Source organism: Silurus meridionalis, chromosome 3 (genome assembly GCF_014805685.1).
Source record: "Silurus meridionalis isolate SWU-2019-XX chromosome 3, ASM1480568v1, whole genome shotgun sequence".
In the NCBI taxonomy this organism is placed as follows: Eukaryota; Metazoa; Chordata; class Actinopteri; order Siluriformes; family Siluridae; genus Silurus; species Silurus meridionalis.
In genome coordinates, this window is record NC_060886.1 from 31,142,333 (window position 1) to 31,168,952 (window position 26,620).

General features: G+C 39.0%; 2 protein-coding genes across 2 annotated transcripts; both read right to left on the minus strand.

Moving 5' to 3' along the window:
- Nucleotides 1–8,015: 8,015 nt before the first annotated feature.
- Nucleotides 8,016–13,354, minus strand: LOC124379815 (interferon-induced protein 44-like). Its single transcript, XM_046840396.1, has 9 exons — nucleotides 13,194–13,354; nucleotides 12,763–12,789; nucleotides 11,126–11,392; nucleotides 10,911–10,944; nucleotides 10,567–10,759; nucleotides 10,051–10,197; nucleotides 9,057–9,228; nucleotides 8,770–8,870; nucleotides 8,016–8,669 (listed from the first exon to the last, which is right to left on the minus strand). Exons 2-9 carry the CDS (start codon nucleotides 12,779–12,781, stop codon nucleotides 8,469–8,471), a joined length of 1,134 nt encoding a protein of 377 aa, XP_046696352.1. The 5' UTR covers nucleotides 12,782–12,789; nucleotides 13,194–13,354; the 3' UTR covers nucleotides 8,016–8,468.
- Nucleotides 13,355–21,017: 7,663 nt separating this feature from the next.
- LOC124379723 (interferon-induced protein 44-like) lies at nucleotides 21,018–24,939 on the minus strand. Its single transcript, XM_046840251.1, has 9 exons — nucleotides 24,902–24,939; nucleotides 24,503–24,535; nucleotides 23,891–24,157; nucleotides 23,676–23,709; nucleotides 23,365–23,557; nucleotides 23,092–23,238; nucleotides 22,617–22,791; nucleotides 22,248–22,348; nucleotides 21,018–22,151 (listed from the first exon to the last, which is right to left on the minus strand). The coding sequence occupies exons 2-9, from the start codon at nucleotides 24,525–24,527 to the stop codon at nucleotides 21,951–21,953; spliced, it is 1,143 nt and encodes a 380-aa protein (XP_046696207.1). The 5' UTR covers nucleotides 24,528–24,535; nucleotides 24,902–24,939; the 3' UTR covers nucleotides 21,018–21,950.
- Between the last annotated feature and the right edge of the window lie 1,681 nt (nucleotides 24,940–26,620).

Consider the following 26,620-nt stretch of genomic DNA (forward strand, 5'->3'; position numbering starts at 1 on the left):
TATGAAACCGAAAGTAAAAACAGATATGATACCATGGTATTTAAAACAATAATTGGAGATTGACACCTTTTTCTGCATGTTTCTTCTCTTTTTCTGCATTTTGTCTGCACGTTTCTTTTGTGATTTTGAAACAAGAAACAAAGATTCAAACAATCTTCTAGTATCTTTGAATGAATTTATTGCATTACATTAAGTTGTGATTGTGCCACATTTATTTATTTATAATAATGATGTTAATGGTTCTCTTCAGGCTCTTCAGTTTGGTTTATTATGCCTCATTCAATTTTGTACATTCCATTTTGCAAATGTAAATATTAAATAAATATATTGCTTTTTTTTTTTTAAATACCATCTTATCGTTATAGAATATATCATCTTATATCTCCTCTTATTTCTTTTACTTTCTCCTATTTTATATTTATAGTCCCTTTTACCTAATGCACAGTGTCTGAGCAGCCGATCAGGTTTACATTTCACTTCTGGATTCTGTAATTTCATGATCTTAGTAGCTTCTTCTTTATGTTCTATGGTGCTTTTTGATGAGAATCTTGCTGAATAAGGACTGGAAGTATTGTCTCAAACTTCTCTGCCCACAACAGGAAACAATTCTCTTCTGGTTTTACAGTCTAAAGTCTACTGGATTTCACAGTTTCAGGACATGCATACTTTGTAAGTTTACTTAAACTAAAATATTTTGATTGTGAAGTTTAATTTAGCGTGCAGTAGTAAAGAAATGTATAAGCAAGTAATGCATAGTATACTACTTAAGATTTCTTCTAGATCTTCAACATCAGCCATCTACAGTTAACAAATACTTGCAGCTTGTCCAGAAATTATTTGATTTATTTCCTTTATTATTTTTACTTACTGGTACACACACTCTTTATTTTCAGTCTGCCAAGACGAGGTTTGTGAAACCAAATGAAGAGACAAACTTCGGAAATGCTGGAAAATCTATTGTTATTTTAGAGTCCAAAAAGGAAAAAGCAGATAAATTAGGCACAGGTGGAAGAGACCAGAGCCATGTCCTTAACCCAACAAAGAAGTGGAGTGGGTAAGGTTTCTAGTATGGTGGGAATCGGGCCAGGTGGATGAGAGCTTGAGCTAGAGGTGAAGAAGGTCCCGGGACAGGCAGGATCTGATCTTTTAGCTGGTGGATGGCATCTCCAGCAGAGCTAAATGCAGGTTTAGGAAATGTTTTGCTCAAAGGAAGGGTAGGAGAAGACATCGTTTAACACCAGCAGCTGGCAAAAATACTAGTAATGGCCATTGAATAGGGGACAGCCGTCTAAAAATGTCTTACATTGCAGACAGACGATCCACTGATTTGGAAAAAATCAGTGGACTTCTAGTTCTATTTCTTTATGTGTAAGATCCCCGGATTGATGTGAATGTAACTTGTTTATTCTGTCAGGGCTGGGGCTCAAATTGGGGTCAACAGTGAGAGAGGCAGGATTCTAGCAGCCTGTCACAGGAATGTTTCAGGTCCCAAATGTAGAAACATACTCAGAAAAAATTATTGGTTTTAGAGTCTAAAAAGTACAAACCAAAAATGAGCAAAAACTATAATTCCAAAAAAAATTCAGGTTACAAAAAAATCTAAGATAACAGCAGTTTAAAAGAAAGTCCACATTTTATAATGGCGAAAAAACAAAACAACTCTGGAATAAATTTTTAAGTCGTTAAGAGTATTTTTGCTAAATGGCGACATCTAGTGGGAAAAAAACTGGAAACACAAGGAAATGAAACAAAACGCTAAAAATGCAGATACTCGTGTTTTAAAAAACTCGGGAAAAGATGAAATTCTGACTTTTTACTAAAGTTAAAGTATAGAAGTTTGGGCTCCGACATGTACTTAATTAAAAAGTAGTCATTACTACTACCGGTTTTAGTGTCACACTGGTAACTGAACGTCACGTCATATTAACATTCAGGGCTGTGAATCAATTAAAATATTTAATCGCAACTTATTTGCACATTTCTGTCTGTTCTAAATGTACCATATATTAATACTTTGTTTTTAATACTCTAAGCAATATGGACATGGATAAATATTGATACTTTATGCAAATGTTTGTTTATTATTAGTAAAAACCAAACTGATAGAGCATGAAGGCAAAATATTCTTGCAAAGGTTTTAAAGTAATTATGGTGTTTTAAATTACGTAAATCATCAGGACACCAATGGGAACTTTTGCTATGTTTCCACACGGATGGTTAATGAGGTGACACTGGAGAAACGGTAGATCATAACTAAATGATTACAGAATCATCGAGTGCATTCTGCGTTTTCTGTACTTATATTTATTATGTCTGTGAGGCAGATATTCACTGAGATACACGTTGTTTTAATTCTGCGTTTGTGAGGGAGATGATTGAGACGGCAAATTAGAATTATGTATTTCTTTTATCTGTATGATCAAAAAAGACAGTAAGTTAAGTTCGTTTCAGCATTATGAGGAAAAATGCCAATACACTCCGGTGCGTTTGTCGCCCCCCAGAGGATACATTTTGTAAATCATGGCAGATTTTGGTGTTTGATTTGAGACTTACTGATTAACAATATGTTTCGGTAAAGTTTATTTATTTATTTTACATCTGAAAGGACGTCATAAATAAATGTATGTTGCATTGAAGGTTTTAATTTTGCCGCTTTTATAGTCATTTATTTATTTATGTATTTATATTTTTTATAAAAAACTTAAAACAGAAATGCACGCTGCATTGATCATACAATTTAGTGCCGTGAAAATGCGTTTGGCCCTAATATATATATATTAATACAAAACAAATGTTTTTAAATGTTGTTCTCTAATGAATGTATCCAGGCTGAACATCCACCATATAGAACACAAGCAGAGAAAAAATTATGATAATCAGGTAATCAGGAATGTCTCTGTGCCCATCAATGAATCGCTTTGTCTCATCCATGTTAACACCAGACTTCTCACTGCCTTCTGCCTGCTCATTGTGAGCTTCTTAAACTCGTCTACATCTGTGGTGTGAGAGAGACAGGAAATGATGCACCAGTGGGAGACTGAAAAAGCAGCACAATTACAGGAAATATGTTGATGGGCCGAAATCTGTGCACAATTTTACCTCCACATTACTGATATTCACATCACTGCAGCGATTTCTGGTGATAAATTCAAAAACAAATATAAATAATCATAAATCATTTACTTTATTTTCAGGGTTGATTTTTGCATTCTTCAAATATGTACTACTGTAGCCTTTCCGTATTCTCTCAGATATTCTATTAATCGCAGTGTAATGGTTGAAATAAGCAGCAAAAAACATAAACATTATCCATTTAATACCCTGAGCCCCAAGACAGGTTCCCCAACATTACTGCGGGATAGCAAAAAGGTTTAAAGCCTTGCTGTCCTGACAGTGGTGCTTTTACCCAGAAATAATATTGAAGATATGAACCACTTTCCAAACACACTTCACACAAACCTGCTTACTCTTCCTGGTAGAGTCTCCTTGTTGGAGTAATTTGTGTGCTGTCTCTGCAATGGTTGTCATTGGAAAACAAAAGTGGATGGTCACTATTGAGTCACTAATGAGTCACTATTCACTCATTACACATGACAAATTTCCTTTATATGATGTGGATGGTTCTGAGATCACCAAGATTCACTGATTTCAGTGATGGTGATTATGTTGACTGTTTAAAGCACTAGAAGGTGGTCATGTTGTGCAGCTGAGAGCCTCGTAATGTTGCACTGAAATGCTTCAAGTTAACTTTGGTTTATCTCAAGTGTTGTGTAGAGTAACTTCTGATTTGGTTTGGTCTGTATGGAAATATTAAAGCAGAAAAAACACCACAATAACCACAATAACTTTACTGTCTGGGAAATGCATTTATTTTCAATTAAAACACGATTCTTCAACTGACTTTATTCCTAGTTTTCAGTTCACATCGGTGCAAACTGTTCAAAGATCCACTTTTGCAAGCAAAAATACAGTAAGTGTGTTCATCTGTGTCCCCGTTGTTTGCTTGGGAGTGGAGCATGCTCAATCGACTCTCGAGGGAGATGATTGCTCGCATTGCATCCACATGGCTATGTGCACGTTCCGCTCCTGGAGTGCGCTCTTCGAGAAGAGCTCTCTACCTCGCGGCTCCGGTCCCACTCTTGCCAAAGCAAAGACTGGCCGATTTAGCATGGGGTTTGGAGTCAGATGAGTCCTCGTCAGCCTCTCCTGCTGAATTGAGCACCTGCCCCCTGGGAAGCAGGACCAATGGCTGCTTCTTCTCCCGGCACGAGCAGCGCGGTGTTACATGTCTCTTCCGAGGAGGAGGATGAGATGATGGATGCTAGCAAACCCGTGGACTCCTCATAGCCTGTGCGGTACAAGGAGCTCCTCGAGGTCGTGACACGAGCCGTATCCAAGATGAATCTAGGTTGGCCGGTTGAAAGGCAGAAGCAGCGCGCACCCAGTAAGCTGGATGAGCGTTTCCTGCGTCCTGTGTTACTTCCTCAGCACCGGGGCCTTCCGTTCCTTCCCGACCTGCACGTGTCCAGGTCCTGCTATCTCTCCCCTAGCGTAGCATCATCGCTAAAGGCCTCGTGTTACCTACTAAGCCGTTGCGTGTAACATCAGCCTTAGTAGGGAAGGTTTATGCTGCAGCAGGCCAGGCTGCGGGTTGCCTTCACACCATAGGTGTGTTGCAGGCATACCAGGCTGACCTGCTCTATGTGATTTGTATTAGGGACTTAGTTCCGGGGCCGACGATATTAAGGAGTTGTGTCGCATTGCCGACCGAACCCTTCGGGCCACCAAGCACACGGCGCGGGCCATTGGTCGGTCCATGGTGGCCCTGGTAGCCACATCTGTGGCTCACCTTATCTGACCTCCCAAATAAGGATAGAGCTGTGCTGTTGAATGCACCGATGACTCCCCCTGTACTGTTTGGTGACGCGGTCGTGAACAGGTTCCAGGAGTGTAAAAAGCAGTCTGCTGCATTTCTGCAGTACCAAAAGGTTGTGTCCCACCCTGGTGGGACCCGAGCAGGCTCTGGTCCTGGAACAGGAAGTGCGCGCACTCCTGGGGAAACGGGCCATCGAGGTGGTTCCCCCCCTCATTTCGAAAGTCAGGCTACTACAGCCCATACTTTGTTGTTCCAAAAAAGGATGGTGAGTTGCGTCCAATTCTGGACCTTCGCTCCTTGAACCGCTCACTTATGAGGCATAGGTTCAGGATGCTTACCCACAAAGAGGTTGTGACTCAGATCAGGTCCGAGGACTTGTTCGTCACAATAGATCTGAAGGACACGTATTTCCACATCTCTATCCTTTCCGCACACAGGAGGTTCCTGAGGTTTGCTTTCGGGGGCAAAGCTTACCAATATCGGGTCCTCCCGTTCGGCCTAGCACTCTCACCCCGTACCTTCACAAAATGCGTGGACGCAGCACTGACCCCACTGCTGCTCCAGGGCATCTGCATTTTGAATTACATCGACGACTGGTTGATATTGGCTCATTCAGAGCACCAGGCAGTTCGGCATCGAGATGTCGTTCTCGCCTGCATGAAGGAACTGGGGTTCAGACTGAACGCCGGAAGGAGTGCACTTTCTCCAGTACAGAGATCCAATTTTTGGGCGTGGTTTGGGCCAGGTTGCGGGCACGGTTGTCTCCCACCCGGATCAAAGTCATCCTCACCACAGTCAGGAGGGTGAGAGAAGGCCAGCCACTCACTGTGAAGCAGTTCCAGAGGCTGCTTGGTCTCATGGCGGCAGGTCCAGTGTAATTTCACTCGGCCTCCTCCACATGAGGCCCCTCTAGTGGTGGTACTATCAAGGTATCGCGGCGTGCTCTTCGAGCCTTGGATTTATGGAAGCACCCAATGTTTCTGTCCCGGGGCTAACGATGGATGCTTCCCTCACTGGGTTAGGAGTGGTCATGAGTGGCCACTCCGCCCAAGGTCTGTGGAGCAGCCCACATCTTTCGTGGCACATAAATTGCCTGGAGATGATGGCAGTGCTTTTGGGGTTGAAACACTTCCTCCCAGACCTGAGGGACCACCATGTGTTGGTCCGCACGGACAATACTGCGGGGGTCTCTTACATCAACCACCAGGGGGGCCTCCGTTTTCGCCCCTTATACAAACTGGTGCGAGATGTCCTCTTGTGGTCCCAGGACAAACTCCTGTCATTAAGAGCCATTTACATCCCGGGACGGTTGAATGTTAGCGCAGACTTCCTGTTAAGACAATGGCCGAGGCCTGGGGTATGGCGACTCCACCCCGAGGTAGTGGAGCAGGTATGGCGGAGGTTTCACAGAACCCAGGTGGATCTTTTTTGCGACCCGGGAGACTTCGCATTGTCCCCTCTGGTTCTCTCTCTCTCACCCAGCCCCATTAGGGCTGGATGCCATGGTACAGTCGTGGCCGAGGCTACGCCTCTACGCCTTTCCCCGATCACTTTGCTCTCGCGAGTTCTGGAGAGAGTTCGCCAGGAAGGAGTCTGTCTACTCCTGGTAGCACCTCGATGGCCAGGCAAGCCATGGTTTGCAGACCTGGTATCCCTACTAGAGGGCCCTCCATGGGAAATTCCTCCCAGGAGGGGATTTCGCAGGCGGGCGGAACCCTGGTTCACCCCCACCCGGAGTTGTGAAAGCTGTGGCCCTTGGGGGGGCACAGTTCGTAGCAGCCGGTCTCTCTAGCGAGCTAATAGAGACCCTTCTCCACTCCAGAGCTCCTCCATGAGGAGGTTGTGTGCTGCACGGTGGTGACTGTTCGCGTCATGGTGTAAGCACCGTGACTTGGACCCAGTTAACTGCCCGTACGGTTCAGTTCTGGAGTTTTTACAGGAACAGTTTGCCGCAGGGTTAACCCCTTCAACCCTGAAGGTTTACGTGTCCACCATCACGGCATATATATGTCCGTAGCCCAATCCAGCCTGGAATTTGCCCCTGGCATGGCCAGAGTGTTTCTATCCTCGAAACCTGGGTATGTACCTAAGGTGCCTACGGCTCCCACATGACCTGTCCTGTTACAGGCATTCTGCCCTCCTTCGTTCATAGCCCCCGACCAGGAGCGACAGAACCGACTGTGTCCAGTGTGAGCACTGGACACTTACCTCAACCGGACGAGTCTATGGAGGAAGTCGGGGCAGCTGTTCGTTTGCTATGGTTTTAATAGGAAGGGCTTCCAATAAGCAGACATTAAGCAGATGGGTAGTGGATGCTATCATGTCGGCTTACGAGTCCTCTGGCCTCCCCACACCACTCGGGGTCAGAGCTCAATCCACCCGGAGTGTGGCGGCCTCCCAGCCTGGTCCGCTGGAGTGTCACTCCAGGACATCTGTGACGCTGCGGGTTGGTCCACCCGCTGACCTTTGTCCGGGTTTATGACCTTGACCTTAGAGCCACTCCGAGTTCCCAAATGGGGAACGTCTCTAGGTTAAGAATATAACCCTAGTTCCCCGAGGGAATGAGACGCTGCATCTCAGTGCCACACTCCCTGCATCCCTGCGGTGCTTACCTTCTCTCTTGCAGAAGCTAGCGTCGCTACCATCTCCCAGCCATTTGTAGCTTCCTGGTTTACGCAACGTCACCTGCCAATGACGTCATGACTCTTCTACTGGTCAGATTTCACGTGGTTCAGAGCGCAGACAACGCAGGGGCATTCCCAAAGCGTTACGATGCAGAGTCTCATTCCCTCGGGGAACTAGGGTTATAGGAATAACTACTAAAAACTAAAATTAGTCTAATTTTATACACATTTACATGAAACAGGTTGTGGCTCAATGTTTTCTCATTTTCGTATTCAGTCTGCACATTTGTTTCAAACCGAGAGTTCATCAGTCAACTAAAGATTTGTTTTAATTCAGCAAAAGTGGTGCAGAGACAAACATTTAATTTCGTTCATTCATTTCACATCTGCTGTAACATCTGCAGCAGGAAATGTGTTTTCTACTCTTTATTGTAGTGTTTTATCCAGTTTCATGATTTCACTCAAACCTATTACTTAAAAAATATGTTTAAGACTAAATACATCAAACACATAGGTGCTTTTTATAGTTTTATTTAAACATGAACATTTTTGTTTTGTTTTAATGAAAAACATGATCAATAAACTGTGAAAAATATCTGAATCCTTCTTTTGCAGCTTCATATCAACATCACACAATTAAACATCTAGAACATGAAAATCTTCAGTCTGTTTCCCTGATGTTCTACAATAAATCAACTCTGTAACTCTGTACAAATACAAGGTAAAAAACTTAAATCTTCAGAACAGAATTTTACATCTACATATAAAGCAGGAATGATATCTGTATATCATTTAAACTAATCAAACTCATCAAAAAAATCTGTGTATATTTAAACGTCTTTATCTTTAAAAAATATATATATATATATTTTCTCGATTTAAAAAGTTAATGGATTTGAGTAATAAATATCCATTAAAATGTTCAGATTGTGTGTTACACTGCTTTTCATATTTTCTGTGAAATTTCTTTATTCTAATTTGTGTTGCTGATGTGAATTTTGCTTGTTGGAACATTTCTTCACGTTATCATTCGCCCAGAAAACAATATTTTTCAAGGCATCCAGCATCAGGCAGTTTATATCCGTGTTCACGTCGGTCTCCTTATTATAGTTCACTACAGGGAAGACGAGGTTCTCTGGTACACCCAGTAGATCACTGCACTGTTTTATCTGGATACACACAGAAAAACACACACGTTATTTTGTTGATTGCAGCAACAATTTTGTCTAAAAAGCAGTGATGCACATTACAGTCACCAAAATAACTCACTTTATCTCGGATCTTTTTGCTTTTGTAGATGTTTTGCAAATTCTCCTTTGTTATTTTACATTCACAGTCTGGTCTTGTCATGAAAACCACCAGAGTGATTCCTGTAGCGCAGACAGATAAACACACAGATACACACACACAGATACACACACAGATAAACACTATAATTTTATGATATATTTCTGCAGTCTGATTATTGATTTATAGTGTTTTTGGACATTTTAAAGAACATTATTTTTATAACATGATGATTATTGTGAACTGATGATTATTGTGAACTGACTCACCCATACTACATGCTGTTTCTCTGATAGTCTTCCATTTTTTGATAAATTCATTGCTCATTAATGAAATCTTGTCAGCTGCTATGACGTTCACCAGGCAGTGCATCTGATCACCCAGGCTGGGATTTCGATTGTAAAAACTGTCGCTTTCAGACAACGGCGCATTAGAGATGAACTGAAGAAAAGATATTTAAAAGAATATTTAAGTGTTTGTTTGGTCATATAACATATCACTCATTCGGATGATTTTCCAGATACAAGATACAAGATACAGTTTTATACAGAACACAACCTGCGGTGAAATGTAAACCTGATCGACTGCTCAGAAAATTGTGCATTAAATAAAAGGATCAAAATATTAACGATAATTGGTACAGTAAAATCCTGTTGTATGAGCAACTAATAGTACGAGCAAACGAAGAAACGAGCAACACGTTTTCGGTGGAAGGCAGCATCAGTCACTTAGTTAATGATGTATAACTCGGTCGCTCTCATTGTTCAGTGCAGCAAAAACTTAACTTTTTTGTAGTGTTATATTTTTATTTCACTAGAAATCTTGAAAAACGTCTCAGTGATGGTGCTGTGGGAACGAAAGTAAATTGAATTACCATGGAAACCATAAAGGTTACGAGCGTGGTGCGTGTCTTACACTCGCAATCAACCACTACCACATGGGGAAGTGTTAAATCATGTTTACATTACGGTAATTTGCGGTGTGTTTGTGTGTTAAAATAAGCTACAAATAATTTTTAGGTGCAGAAATAAGCGATCGAATGGATTAAATTGCGTTTACATTCATTCTAATGGGGAATATTAATTCTATCGTACAAGCACATGGACTTACGAGCAATTTTCAAGAACGAATTATGCTCGTCCAGTGGGGTTCTACTGTAGTTAAAAATAGTAAAATTGTTTTATAGAGACACGTGTTTCCTACTGAGTTCCATACAGTGTGATTGAGTGATAAGAGCTGAACACAGTAATGTGAACACTTTACCTTGTAGCTCTCTTTCATGTGACCTTTTAAAGCACTGATGATGTCTTGAGTGTTCACACCAGCTTTTGCTTCTGCTTCTGCACCCATTACATCATAGAAGGCTAAAGGAAACGATCTTTCTTCATCTTCAAGTCTGAAACTTTCAAACTGAAAGATGTTAAGAAAAACCATTTAGTTTTTAAACATTTACTTTGATAAATGTACCACACACACACACACACACACACACACACACACACACACACACGAGGGACAGTGGAAGTGGTAGCTGCAGTGGTTAAGGTGCTGAGTTACTAATCAGAAGGTCGGGGGATCAAGCTTCGGTACCGCCAAGCTGCCACTCTTGGGCTCTTAAGCAATGATCCAGGGGCACTGTATCATGGCCGACCCTGCGTTCTGACCCCAGTTTCTGAGCAAGCTTGGATATGCGAAGAACGGATTTCAATTTGCTGTAATGTATACAGGTATATGACAAATAAAGACTATTATATTCTACATGGTATATTATGGACTCACAGAGAGAGTGTGACTCGTAGAAGTTTCTGCAGCAGCCAGGCAGTTTACAAACAGACGTCCTTCAAAGATGCTTCTGATGGTGTTTATGGTGCTGGATTTTCCTGCTCCAACTGGTCCATACAAGAGGAAGTGGAGCTCTTCAACTTCATTACAAATGTTAAATGTCTTGATATTATTCAACATTTCATCTTGACTGAGAAAAGAAAATGTAAACTGTAATAGTTATAACTGATATATAAACTAACAAACTGATAGATTGTTAGTTTATATATCAGTTATAACTATTACAGTAAAAACAGTGAATGTGTTAGAAGATAAAAATCAGGATTGAAGGATAATGATACCTCTGCCATCGCACTTCTCTCCATTGCTTAATTTCTGTATTGAATAAATACACGTTATTAATACAATATTATTATTGTGTCTATATTATACTAAAGTTTAGTTCTGTTTTATTTCATGAGGTTTTAATTTGCAGTGTTGAATATTATAATATTTACATGATCAGTATTTATGTGTATGTTATAGTTAAATCAGGTAATAATATAATGTTACTTACCGACTCTGATGAGGGCGGAACATGATGCAGATCCCTTATCATTGCTGAGGGTTAAAGTGTATTTCCCTTCATCAGTCTCATCAGCATTTGAAATTTCCAAAGTAAATGTTGTATCTGTTTTGGTCACTTTGTGTTTGCCCTCTACACATAACAATTTACTGCCGTCTTTTTCCCACGTTGCCGTTACTTCTTTTGTGTTTGCCTCACATTGAAGAGTAACTGTTTCTCCACTTGTAACAATTTGATCAGCCAGAACTGTGACAAATTCTGTTAAATAGATCATCAGAAAAACATGTTACAAAACACACACTGATGGTAAATTTCCTAGTTTATATACATGTACTACTCAGTCCTGAACAAACTGGATATTTCATTTCACCTCTTCACACACTGGAGATCAAAATTAGAGAACAATTTATAAACAATTGAAGAATTTTGAAATAATGTCATCTTCACTGCTCAACAGTTAAAGGAGTTTTTGTCCTGTCTATACCATGCTACCAGAACACCTTTTCCACAAAATAACTAAGGAATTAAAAAAAATTATAATTCTTTTGCATAAAACACACTGATCAAAATTAGAGAACACTTTCAGATACCTCCCAGTTATTGGTGTTAATCTGGCACCTGGTGCTAAATTTCTTGATTATCTGTCAACCCCTATTCAGCTGGCAGCCTAACTTCCAGTTTCACTGACTCTGCAAGATGGTGGGCCGTTCTAAAGTGACTGAAAGCCGCCGGCAGCAGGTTGTCCAGATGAAGGCCAAAGGGACGACCCTATCAGCCATAGCAAGACAAGTTGGTCGTTCCAAATCTGTGATTTTAGGAATATTGAATCTTTACAACATCACAAACTCATTCAAGTCCACCAAGAAGGCTGGTCGTCCACGGAAGACAAATACAAGAGAGGACAGGATACTGCGGAGGATATCAGTGGGCAATCGTTTCCACACTGCAGCTGGATTGCTCACCAGTTCAGCACTGAACAGGGTAAGAATCTGTCTTGTCATACAGTGTCTCAACGTTTAAGAGCATTTGTACAAAAAGCCCACTCTGCAGTGACCAAACCTCTCATTAGCAGAAAGAATCAAAAGGCTAGACTAAGCTTTGCTGAGGAGCATGTTGTGAGGACAGAGGAGAACTGGTCCAAAATTTCACCCAGAGGCCTGGACACTTCCTTCTTATTGCTGACTGTTGTAACCCTTTTTCATGCTACAGTCATTGTTGTTCTCTAATTTTGATCAGTGTGTTTTCTGCAAAATAATTTTTTTTAAATGCCTTAGTTATTTTGTGGAAAAGGTGTTCTGGTAGCATGGTATAGACGGGACAAAACTCAACTGTTGAACAGTGAAGATGACATTATTTAAGAATTGTTCAATTGTTTATAAATTGTTCTTTAATTTTGATCTCCAGTGTATCTGTCACATGGTGGATTTGTAAATTTCTTTTGCACTGTTATATGCATTGTTCTTGAGTTTTGTTGTCTAATGTCTGAATTCTGCTGACAGTTTTACCTGATGTTTTACCATTTTTATCTACAGTAGCAGTGCACATGATAAATAAAGACGCTGCCTAGTGCACTACAGTCCCATTCAGCATTACTGTAATATTAAAGTAAGTCAATTTGTTTTACATACCTGGTACCACATTTCCCATGTTTGAATCTGTATTAAAGAAAAATTATTAGAAAATGTTATCAGTTACAGTGTTAGCGTGAGATGATGTAACTGTATTAAAGAGGAAGGAAACGCAGGAAAACTGAACAGAAAGTAAAAGTGATGATAAGCACAGCATCGTGTTGTAACTGTAATAAACACTGGCACTTACTGAGGAAAATTCTGTTATTTGAAAGTAAATACTGTACAACGATGCAGTCAGTGATGAAACTTTCGTAATGTATTTAATAGAACTAAGCGAGTGTGTGTGTGGGTGTGGTTGTGTGTGTGTGTGTGTGTGTGTGTGTGTGTGTGTGTGTGTGTGTGTGTGTGTGTGTGTGTGTGTGCATGAGAGAGAGAGAAATAATCTGTTTTGCATATTTTTTTAAGCTCCCTGAACATTAAGCACTTACCTTGTGTGATTGCTTGTGTGTCTTCTCTGTCTGATATCCTGAGTGTCCTGTGTGTCTTCTTTTAAACTTTTCTGGTCCTCTTTAGTAGTGAATGCAAAAGAGGGTGGGATTTCTGGTAAACCGAAAGACAAATTCTCTGCATGTTTCTTTGTGCATATTACAGTTTGTTTAATGTCTTTTCCTGCTGTCTGCAGAGAAGAGAGATATTTCTGAGAAATCGAAAGTAAAACTACTGTTTATTGCATCTATTCATGCATTTGGGAACATACCTCATGCATGCTTTATCCTTGTGCATGCTTTATTAATACGTGCTTTATCCTGATGCATGTTTATCCTTGTGCATGCTTTATCCTCATGCATGCTTTATAATACATGCTTTATCCCCATGAATACTGTGTTCATTTCTTTTTTGTAGCACATCCACTGTAGCAAACACAAATGAATAAAGTTGGATCTAAAACCATTTAAACAAGCTAAATGCTGGATAACTGTACATTTTCAACCCTCAGCCTGTTTTCATGATGTAAGGTTGAAGGTAATACTTAATGAAATACATCACTGTCACTTAACATTGTTCTGCAAATATAAGTGTGTGTGCCAGTGCTAACTTGTATTTTTTTACAATAAATTAGATCCAGCTTGATATATGGTACGGACTTTGGCATGAAATGTCACTGCATTTGTGTACGTGCTTCATTATTTTTTCACCCATTAAAATGCACTTGTATACGCAAAGCTGAAATTCATGGATGTCAGGGTTGCAAGCACAAGTCGGAAGCGAAAGTAACTCTATCATGTTTATTACTATAAGTTCAGAAACACTAACACAAGTCATAGAGAGTTACGAACCGTAATGCAGGTTTGGTCTATAATGCGGGTAGAATCCTTCAGGAAGGCGTAATATGTTTGGGGGAGTATAATCCGTAATGAAAGTAATGTCTATAAGCAAAGTAATGTCTGTAAGCAAACGGGTAATCCGGAAAGTTAGGGTAATCCATAGGACAGGAAGAAGGAGCAGGAACCAGCGGGGAATGCCGGCAGTCAGTAACCAGGTGAATCACCATAGCCATCTAGTAGGTTGGACAGCCAGTAAGGCTGGCATGGGAGTTTATAAAGTGAACGGGAATGAGGAACAGGTGTCGGTGGTTAATGGGCCTTGCCATCCACCCAGAGTCGAAGGAGGAGGCCCAGTTTGCATTGCCAAGGAACAGGGGAAGGTCAGGAAGGACCAGAGGTGGAGCGACGCCCTCTGCGGAGGTCTGAGGTAAAGCGACGCCTTCTGTGAAGATCAGGGACTATGTGACACCCTCGGCAGAGATCAGGGGCTAAGCGACGCCCTCGGTGGAGATCATCTGGGGCCACGGTAACTACAAGCAAACCCCAGAAGGCGGTGACGCCCAAAGATGGACTCAGAGGGTGACGACATCCACAGCGGCGACCTTGGAGAACCTTGGGACCGCAAGGTTGCTTTGAGAGGGACTTGAAGGCGTGAAGTCTCTTTCAGAAGGACTTGGAGACTTGACGTCGCCTTTAGATAATCTTGGACACAGTCTTCCGTTCTTGTCGTGGTCCGGCGGCGGTACGGCATCACTTTCACGACCAGGTGCCGGTACAACATCCTTTTCGCGTCCATTAGGCAAAGCGGCACTCTGAAGCAAGGTGCCGTGCGAGGCAGAACACTGGAGTGAGGCGCCGTGCTCGGCGGAACCCTGGAATGGACCGGCACGCTCGGCGGAACATTGGGGCGGAGTGGCGCACTCGGCGGGACTTTGGAGCAGAGCGGCACGCTCAGAGGAACACTGGAGCGGATTGGCGTGTTTGGCGGAACACTGGAGCGGAGCGGCGATTTCTCTTTCTTCGGTTCTGGTTGGACCTTCTGACAGGGTTGCAAGCACGAGTCGGAAGCGGAAGTAACTCTATCATGTTTATTACTATAAGTTAAAACACTAACACAAGTCAGGGAGAGTTATGAACCGTAATGCGAGTTTGGTCCGTAATGCGGGTCGAATCCTTCAGGAATTCGTAATCCATTAGTGGGGAGTATATTCTGGAAAGTAATGTCCGTAAGGAAACAAGGAAACCTTTCATTTAAATAGCACAGATACATTTTTATCATAGACACATCTGGATGTTTTGTGTATGTCGACATGTTAAATTATTTTTTCATATATATATATATATATCACAATAACTATGCGGTTGAAGCTGATGATATTCACAGATCAGGGCCTTTCTAGACATTTTGAGCCCCTGGCTTACTTCAATCCACCTTTCAGAATAAATAAACTGGAACTAAAAAAAAAATATTATTATTCCTTGGCCTTGATCATTTGCTGTAATAATAACTTCCACTCTTCTGGAAAGATGTTCCCAAGTGTGTTGGTAAAGTCAGGTAGTGATGTAGGAGAGAAGCTGAGCAGGTTCCTGGGGTGCAGTCAACGTTCACATTCATCCCAAAGGTGTTCAATAGGGTTTGAGCTCTATAGCAGGAGATCTTCCACTCCAACCATGTAAAGCAGATCTTCATAGTGCTGGCTTTGTGAACAGGGACATGATAATGCTGGAACAGGTTTGGCCTCGAAATGAAGGGAAAATTCATGCTCCAGCATCCAAACACATCCTGTACAATTGTGTGCCTTTAAGGAAGGTTCATAAAAGCTGTCCCTAGTTTACCAGTATTTAAAATATAAACACATACTGTACATTGGTGTGAAAAAGTGTTGGACCCCTTCCTGATTTCTTATTTTTTTTGCATGTTTGTCACATTTAAAAGTTTCAGAACATCAAAACGAATTAAAATATTAGTAAAAGATAACAGAAGTGAACGCAACATGCAGTTTTTAAATGAAGGTTTTTATTATTGAGGTAAAACAAAACCCAAAACTACATGACCCTGTGTAAAAAAGTGTTTTTACCGGATTTTATGAACTTAGTAGTGCATGGTGCTTTTTTGTTGAGAATCTTGTTGAATAAGTACTGGAAATGTCTCAAACTTCTCTGCCCACAACAGGAAACAATTCTTTTCTGGTTTTTCGTCTAAAGCCTACTTAAGAAATAGGGTATGGCCAAGGTTCAGTGCGTACCCGATGGCTGTGGAGATGGAAAGCACCATGTAGCTGTAGGATCAGGCAACAGGGATGTTGGTTGGGATTAGCAGTCGAGACAGTGCTTGGAGGGCCGATTTGGGTGATGTCGATTTTTTGACACCCCCTTCTCAATTCTCAGTTCTAATTCAGGATCCATGGTGAGATTGTGACTGGAGGGTGCAGTCCTTTGAGAAGTCTCCCACCCTGGAGAGGTCTTGAGTATAGGGTTCTCACCACCTTTGGAACTGTGGATTCTTGGCTGGGGGGTGTTAGTCGGCTAGTTAAGGGAAGTTCTCTTATGTGCCTTTCCCCTTTGTTCATGATACGAAGGTTTTTTTTTTTACATTTTTCTGTCTTCCATGGGTCTTTTAAGTACCATAAATACCATGGGGAGGAGCGTTTTCATTGGAGGATTTGCATATGTGTATGTGTGTGTACATTCAAACAGACTCTCTATATCTGTTTCATCACCCAGGAGGGGGTCCCCAGTTGTTTTCATTTTTAAGGTCTTTTTAAGGATTTTACATGTTACCCATATACATTACTTAACACAGTGAAATGAAAAATAGTCCTCCAGGATCACGGTGCTGCATAAAACATCATTTAACAATAGATAAAGTTTGATTCGATAGCTTTAACTGACCTTCTAAACAATGCACTTGGATATGTGAAGACCAAAAACATTTACAGTGAAGCTCAAATGTGGTCAGGACTGAAGAAAGGAGGAGCCTTTAGAATCAGCATGGTTATTAAGCTTCATGCAGGAGTAATAATCCAAATTCTGCTGTACATTATACTGACCTCCTGCACATTATACTGACCTCCTGTACATTATATTGACCTTCTGTACATTATACTGATCTCCTGTACATTATACTGACCTGCTCCTGCATCCCTTATGTTTTCTGTCCACATACCTGTAACTGAAACTTAGGAGAATGTTCATGTTTTATCTTCGCTGTTCTTCAACAACAGGAAACGACTCACTGCCGATTTCACAGCTTTTACTCTATCAGTTTTGATACTGAAATGTTTTGCATATGTTCAAAGTTTTCTTAAACAGCAAAATCATTGAATGTTTTTTATACTAGGTACAAATTATATATAATATTTTATAAACCTGTAACAAATGCTGCAGAACATGGAGAGAGGAAGAAACTGTCAAACAAAAGGGTTTTTTTTGTTGTTTTTTCTTTTTGATGATGTAACCGAAAGTAAAAACCCAAATATGATGTCATACCATGGTATTTGAAACAATAATTGGAGACTGACACCTTTTCTGCTTTTTCTGCACGTTTTTTCATGATTTTCACAGTTACAGGACATGCATAGTTTGTAATGTACTTAAACTGCAATATTGTGATTGTGAAGTTTAATTTAGGGTGCAGTATTAAAAAAATGTATAAGCAAGTAATGCATATTATGTCGACTGCAGGAGAAGTAGGTGCTCTAGCAGTCTGCCAAGACGAGGTTTGTGAAACCAAATGGAGAGACAAACTTCGAAAATGCTGAAATATCTATTGTTATTTTAGAGTCCAATAAGGACAAAGCAGATAAATTAGGCACAGGTGGAAGAGACCAGAGCCATGTCCTTAACCAAACAAGGAAGTGGAGTGGGTAAGGTTTCTAGTAAGGTGGGAATCAGGATACAGAGGCATTTTGTACATTGCTCTGGATAAGGACGTCTGCTAAATGTCAGGATACAGAGGAAGAGTGGCAACCCAGCAGGGCACAGAGATGGACTCACTTGAATTTTGTGGTAAAGGCCGGGAATCTAGAGCAGCTGGCACTCTGGGCCTCCAGGACAGCTGTAGACCATTCAAGGGCTTTGCCCTGGAGGAAGTTGATGTAGGTGATCGTTGGTCAATTGGTCAAGAATGAGGACAGTAGTAGCTTAAATGTAGAGGAGCAATGGGTGAGGAAGCCACGTCAGGCACTGGGATCTCTAAAGAAGCATTGGGGCGGTGCCCCTAAGTGGGCTGCAGAGGCCAGGCAGCACCCCAGTGGTGCTCGGAGGCTTGGAAAAAACTTTGAATTGTAGAGGGTTATGGGGAGTTTTATTTCATTTCGAGTTTTATATAGATATATTTATTATTTCTGTGAGGCAAAAATTCCCTGAGATACACGTTGTTTTAATTGTGAGTTTGTGAAGGGAGATGATTGAGATGGCAGAGAGCACCCCCTGTCTGTTTTCTTTATTTTACAAAAGAACAGCGTTTTATTATTATGAGTAAATACAATAAAAGTAAATCCTTTACAAATTAGAATGATCAATTTCTTTTATCTGTATGATCAAAAAAGAGTCATTTAAGTTCGTTTCAGCGTTATGAGGAAAAATGTCAATACGCTCCGGTGCGTTTGTCGCCCCCCAGAGGATTAATTGTGTAAATCATGCCAGATTTTGGTGTTTGATTTGAGACTTGGCGCATCATATTTACTGATTAACAGAGGTGGCAAAAGTACACACATCCTTTACTTAAGTAGAAGTACAGATACTCATGTTTCAAAATACTCGGGTGAAAGTTGAAGTACTTTTTTACTCAAGTGGAAGTAAAGAAGTTTTGGCTCTGACATGTACTGAAGTAAAAAGTAGTTATTACTATACAATGACAATAAAGATCGATCGATCTTTGTCATTGTATTGTAATAACTACTTTTTGAATGATTTGAATGATCGTACAGATTTGAATGATGTTTTGTTTTTATCTGTACAATCAATAAAGACAGTAATTTAAGTTCGTGTTGCCATTATGAGGGAAAAACCCACAAAACGCCACCTAGAGGGTTAATTGTGTAAAACATGGTGGATTTGGTGTTTGAATTGAGACTTGGTGCAGAAATAAAACAAGTTTACTGATTAAAAATATTTTTATCTGGAGTTTATTTATTTATTTTATATCTAAGTAAAGAAAGATTGTCGTGGATAAATGTATTTTTTGCCAAAGGTTTTAATTTCGCCTCTTTTATATTTAGATATTTATTTGTATTTACATTTTTTATAAAAATGGTAAAAACAGAAATGCGCGCTGAATTGATAGCGCGTTAATAACATTTAGTGCCGTTTACAATAATTTTGACAGCCAAATTAAAATATATATATTAATACAAAACTAATAAAAAATGTTGTTACCGAATGAATGTATCCAGGCTGAAGATCCACATATAGAACACAAGCAGAGAAAAGATGATGACGATCATGAATGTGTCTGTTCTCAGTCATGTTTATATCACTGACTCCCTCTGTCTCATCCACATTAAGCCCAAACTTCTCACCGCCTTCTCTCTGCTGATTCTTCTTTTCGTAAAGAGTGAGAGTCAGGACTTTATACACCAGCGGATTGAAAAAGACGCAGTAACAGGAAATCAGTTGTTCGGCTGAAATCGGCGCACAGTGGAAAAAAAATAATTAAAAGATTTAACCAAATTAATGGATTAAAACTAAAGTAACGAGCTGGTTTTAAAAATGTAAGAAGTAAAATGTATATTTGTGTAAATTTGTGTAAAAATGTAGAGTAAAAGTAAAATTTTGTCTGAAAAATAAATAGTGGAGTAAAAAACTGATACAAAAAAAATCTACTTAAGTACAGTAACGAAGTATTTTGTAGTTCGTTACTTCCTTCCTCTGCTGATTAACAATATGTTTCGGTAAAGTTTATTTATTTATTTCATATCTAAAAGGAAGGAATAAATGTATGTTGCGTTGAAGTTTCAATTTTGCCTCTTTTATATTTAGTTATTTATTTATGTATTTATATTTTTAATAAAATAGGTCAAACAGAAATGTGCACTGCATTAATAATACAATTTAGTGCCGTTAAAATGCGTTTGGGTTCAAATTTTGACAGCCCTAATATATATATATATATATATATATATATATATATATATATATATATATATATATATATATATATATATATACAAAACGAATTTCTAATGTTGTTCTCTAATGAATGTATCCAGGCTGAACATCCACCATATAGAACACAAGCCGAGAAAAGATGATGATAATCAGGTGATCAGGAATGTCTCTGTTCTCATCACTGAATCCCTCTGTCTCATCCATGTTAACACCAGACTTCTCACTGCATTCTGCCTGCTCATTGTGAGCTTCATAAACTCGTCTACAGGAAATGATGCACCAGTGGGAGACTGAAAAAGCAGCACAATTACAGTAAATATGTTGATGGGCCGAAATCTGTGCACAATGTGTAGAAAAAAAAATATTGATGATACCAAATGAATAGATTAAAACTAAAGTAACGAGTCTGTTTTGAAAATGTAAGAAGTAGAAAATACAGATATTTGTGAAAAATGAGTGAAAGTAAGTGAAAAGTAAAGTAAAAAGTTGAAGTAAAAAGTGAAGAAAAATCCTGATACGAAAAAAATCTAATAAGTAAAGTAACAAAGTATTTGTACTTCATTACTTCCCTCCTCTGGTATATACATCACTTACAGTTCTACATATTATTTTCTACTTTATACGCAAGTATAATCTTTAAGAAACTTTATATGATGTGGATCGTTCTGACATCAGCAGGATTTACGCCTGTAATTTTTCAGTGATGGTGATTATGTTGACTGTTTAAAGCACTAAATGGTGGTCATGTTGTGCAGCTGAGACCCTCTTAATGTTGCACTGAAGTGCTTCAAGGTAACTCCTGATTTGGTTTGTTCTGTCAGTATGGAAATATTAGAGCAGAAAAAACACCACAATAACTTTACTGTCTGGGAAATGCATTTATTTTTAATTAAAACCCGATTCTTCAACTGACTTTATTCTTAGTTTTCAGCTCACGTTGGTGTAAACTGTTCAAAGGTCCACTTTGTTTTTACAGTAAAAACAGAGGCCAAAGCTTTTATGACGGTTTTTTCTCTTAGTGAATATACATTAAAAAGATGTTTTTTGAACGTAGTTTTTCAGAGGAATAACTACTAAAAACTGATATTAGTCTAAATTTATACACATATACATGTAACAGGTTGTGGCTCAATGTTGTGGCTCATTTTCGTATTCAGTCTGCACATTTGTCTCAAACCGAGAGTTCATCAGTCAACTGAAGAATTGTTTTAATTCAGCAAAAGTGTTGCAGAAACAAACATTTAATTTAATTCATTCATATCACATCTGCTGTAACATCTGCAGCAGGAAATGTGTTTTCTACTCTTTATTGTAATGTTTTATCCATTTTCATGATTTCACAAAAAATCTATTAATTTAAAAAATATGTTTAAAACAAAATAAATCTAACATTTAGGTGATTTTAATACTTTTATTTAAACATGAAGATTTTTTGTTTTGTCTTATGAAAAACGATTAATAAACTGTCTGAAAAATATCTGAATCCTTCTTTTGCAGCTTCATATCAACATTACACTATTAAACATCTAGAATATGAGATACTTCAGTCTGTTTCCCTGATGTTCTACAATAAATCAACTCTGTAACTCTGTACAAATACAATGTAAAAACTTTAAATCTTCAGGACTGAATTTTACATCTACATATAAAGCAGGAATGATATCTGTATATGTGTATCATTAAACTTCTTTTTCTTTAAAAAAAATCATATTTACTCGATTAAAAAGGTAATAGATTTGAGTAATAAATATCCATTACAATGTTCAGATTGTGTGTTACACTGCTTTTCATATTTTCTGTGAAATTTCTTTATTCTATTTTGGGTTGCTGATGTGAATTTTGCTTGTTGGAACATTTCTTCACGTAATCATTCGCCCAGAAAACAATATTTTTGAAGGCATCCAGCATCAGGCAGTTTATATCCGTGTTCACGTCGGTCTCCTGATGATAGTTCACTACAGGGAAGACGAGGTTCACTGGTACACCCAGTAGATTACTGCACTGAATTATCTGGATACACACAGAAAAACACACACATTATTTTGTTTCAAATTGTAATTGGGAATCGTTGCAGTGATGCACATTACAGTCACCAAAATAACTCACTTTATCTCGGATCTTTTTGCTTTTGTAGATGTTTTGCAAATTCTCCTTTGTTATTTTACATTCACAGTCTGCTCTCGTCATGAAAACCACCTGAGGAATTCCTGTAGCGCAGACAGATAAACACAGACACAGATACACACACATATACACAGACACACACACACACACACACATTAACACACAGATACAAAAAGATACACACAGATAAACACACAGAAAAACACTATCATTTTATGATATATTTCTGCAGTCTGATTAATGATTTAGATGGAGTGTTTTTGGACATTTTAAAGAACATTATTTCTATAACATGATGATTATTGTGAACTGATGATATTGTGAACTGATGATTATTGTGAACTGACTCACCCATACTGGTCGCTGTTTCTCTGATAGTCTTCCATTTTTTGATAAATTCATTGTTCATCAGTGAAATCTTGTCAGCTGCTATGACGTTCACCAGGCAGTGCATCTGATCACCCAGGCTGGGATTTCGATTGTAAAAACTACCGTCTTTTTCAGACAACGGCCCATTAGAGTTGAACTGAAGAAAAGATATTTAAAAGAATATTTAAGTGTTGTTTGGTCATATAACATTTCACTCATTTGGATGATTTTCCAGATACAGGATTCAAGATACAGTTTTATACAGAACACAACCTGCAGTGAAATATAAACCTGATCGACTGCTCAGAAAATTGTGCATTAAATAAAAGGATCAAAATATTAAAGATAATTATTAGTTACAAATAGTACAATTATTTTATAGACACGTGTTTCCTACTGAGTTCCATACAGTGTGATTGAGTGATAAGTGCTGAACACAGTAATGTGAACACTTTACCTTGTAGCCCTCTTTCATGTGACCTTTTAAAGCACTGATGATGTCTTGAGTGTTCACACCAGCTTTTGCTTCTGCTTCTGCACCCATTACATCATAGAAGGCAAAAGGAAACGATCCTTCTTCATCTTCAAGTCTGAAACTTTCAAACTGGAAGATGTTGAGAAAAAAAGTTTAGTTTTTAAACATTTACTTTGATAAATGTACCACACACACACACACACACACACACACACACACACACACACACACACACATGGTATATTATGGACTCACAGAGAGAGTGTGACTCGTAGTAGATCCTGCAGCAGCCTGGCAGTTTACAAACAGACGTCCTTCAAAGATGCTTTTGATGGTGTTTATGGTGCTGGATTTTCCTGCTCCAACTGGTCCATACAAGAGGAAGTGGAGCTCTTCAACTTCATTACAAATGTTAAATGTCTTGATATTATTCAACATTTCAGCTTGACTGAGAAAAGAAAATGTAAAATCTATCAGTTTGTTAGTTTATATATCAGTTATAACTATTACAGTAAAAACAGTGAATGTGTTAGAAGATAAAAATCAGGATTGAAGGATAATGATACCTCTGCCATCGCACTTCTCTCCATTTCTTCATTTCTGTAATGAATAAATACACGTTATTAATACAATATTATTATTGTGTCTATATTATACTAAAGTTTAGTTCTGTTTTATTTCATGAGGTTTCCATTTGCAGTGTTGAATATTATAATATTTACATGATCAGTATTTATGTGTATGTTATAGTTAAATCAGGTAATAATATAATGTTACTTACCGACTCTGATGAAAGCGGAACATGATGCAGATCCCTTATCATTGCTGAGGGTTAAAGTGTATTTCCCTTCATCAGTCTCATCAGCATTTGAAATTTCCAAAGTAAATGTTTTACCTAATGGTTTCACTTTGTGTTTGCCCTCCACATATAACAATTTACTCCCGTCTTTTTCCCACGTTGCCGTTACATATTCTGTGTTTGCCTCACATCGAAGAGTAACTGTTCCTCCACTTCTAACATTTTTATCACCCAGAACTGTAACACATTCTGTTGAATAGATCATCAAAAAAACATGTTACAAAACACACACTGATGGTAAATTTCCTAGTTTATATTCATTTACATGACGAGCAAATCTCTCAGTCCTGAACAAACTGGATATTTCATTTCACCTCTTCATATCTGTCACATGGTGGATTTGTAAATTTCTTTTGCACTGTTATATGCATTGTTCTTGACTCTTGTTTTTTAATGTCTGAATTCTGCTGACAGTTTTACTTATAAATATTTATTGATAAATAAAGATACATTTGCATGTAGACGCTGCCTCGTGCACTACAGTCCCATTCAGCATTACTGTAATATTAAAGTAAGTCAGTTTGTGTTACATACCTGGTTTGACCACATTTCCTCCCATGTTTGAATCTGTATTAAAGAAACATTATAAGAAACTGTTATCAGTTACAGTGTTAGCGTGAGATGATGTAACTGTATTAAAGAGGAAGGAAACGCAGGAAAACTGAACAGAAAGTAAAAGTGATGATAAGCACAGCATCGTGTTGTAACTGTAATAAACACTGGCACTTACTGAGGAAAATTCTGTTATCTGAAAGTAAATACTGTACAACGATGCAGTCAGTGATGAAACTGTCGTAATGTATATTATAGAACTAAGTGAGTGTGTGTGTGTGTGTGTGTGTGTGTGTGTGTGTGTGTGTGTGTGTACATGAGAGAGAGAGAAATAATCTGTTTGGCATATTTTTAGAAGCTCTCTGAACACTAAGCACTTACCTTGTGTGATTGTCTGTGTGTCTTCTCTGTCTGATATCCCTCCTTTTATCTGCTCTGGTCCTCTACTGTAGTGCATGCAGAAGAGGGTGGGATTTGTGGTAAATCGAAAGTAAAATTCTCTGCATGTTTCTTTGTGCATATTACAGTTTGTTTAATGTCTTTTCCTGCTGTCTGCAGAGAAGAGAGACATTTCTGAGAAATCGAAAGTAAAACTACTTTACCTTTATAACTTGTTTAATTGCTTGTTTATTGCATCCATTCATGCATTTGGGAACACTCTTGAACTATTCTCATGCATGCTTCATTCTTGTGCATGCTTTATAATACATGCTTTATCCTCATGTATGCTGTGTTCATTTCTTTTCTGTAGCACAGCCACTGTAGCAAACACAAATGAACAAAGGTCTAAAACCATTTAAACAAGACAATGCTGGATAACTGTACATTCTCAACCCTTTTCATGATGTAAGTATGAAGGTAATAATTGATGAAATACATCACTGTCACTGGACATTGATCTGCAAATATAAGTGTGTGTGCCAGTGCTTTACAATAAATTAGATCCAGCTTGATACGGTACGGACTTTGGCATGAAATGTCACTGCATTCATGTTCGTGCCTCATTATCTTTCCACTCATGAAAATGCACTTTTATACGCAAAGATGACATTCATGCAAAAGCTTATTTGTTATTAGAAGCATGGTCTGACTGTTAATTTAAAAAAAACGGTAAATTTTGGCTTTGTGCACAGGGGCTTCATCATGGTGGAACAGGTTTGGGTCTCGATATGATGGGAAATTTCATGCTCCAGCATCCAAACACATCCTGTACAATTGTGTGCCTTTAAGGAAGGTTCATAAAAGCTGTCCTTATTTTACCAGTATTTAAAAAATAAACGCATACATTGGTGTGAAAGTGTTGGACCCCTTCCTGATTTTGTTTAATGTTTCTCACGCTTTAATGTTTTAGATCATCAAACTAATTAAAATATTAGTAAAAGATAAAACAAGTGAACACAACATGCAGTAAAATGAGGGAAAACTAAATCCAAAACTACATGACCCTGTGTGAAATAGTGTTTATATCGGATAATATGGAATGTTTGGTTACAGTTGGTTGCTTTGTTAATAAGTCAGACATTTATATATGCATATGTATGTATGTAGATTTATGTAAATTCTGTACCTTTTTTAGTAATAATAAAGTAGTAATAAATATAAAATTAGAATCCTGGCTATATTCTTTTTTTCACGTATAATTTCATTTGTATTGTCAACAAAGTGTATTTTATCTTACCGTGTAACCGACTTTCAGATTGTCAGGGAGCGAATGAATGGAAGGCCGAAGCCAGAGTACAGCTCGCTCGGGTTTAATAATGAGTGAGAGAAAGAGATACACACACAAACACACACGTGGCAGTCTTTAGGAATAAGGTAATCCGGGGTGCGCTTTGGGAAGCGCAGCCGCGGAGAGAGTGCAGATTCCAGAAGGAAAGGAACGCAAAAGGATACGTAACACATATGATGCCCGTCCCGAAGACGAAACCACGCCCTCAGCAGGTGCCTGAAATGGCGCGCAGCTCCCCGCGGAGGCCAAGAACGAGGCAAAACCCCCGGCACAGACAGCGAGAAGGCCGGAGACGGAGAGCCGCCATCAGCGGAGACCGGGGATGGAGAGATGCCTAGGAACTACCTTCTGCACATTATACTGACCTCCTG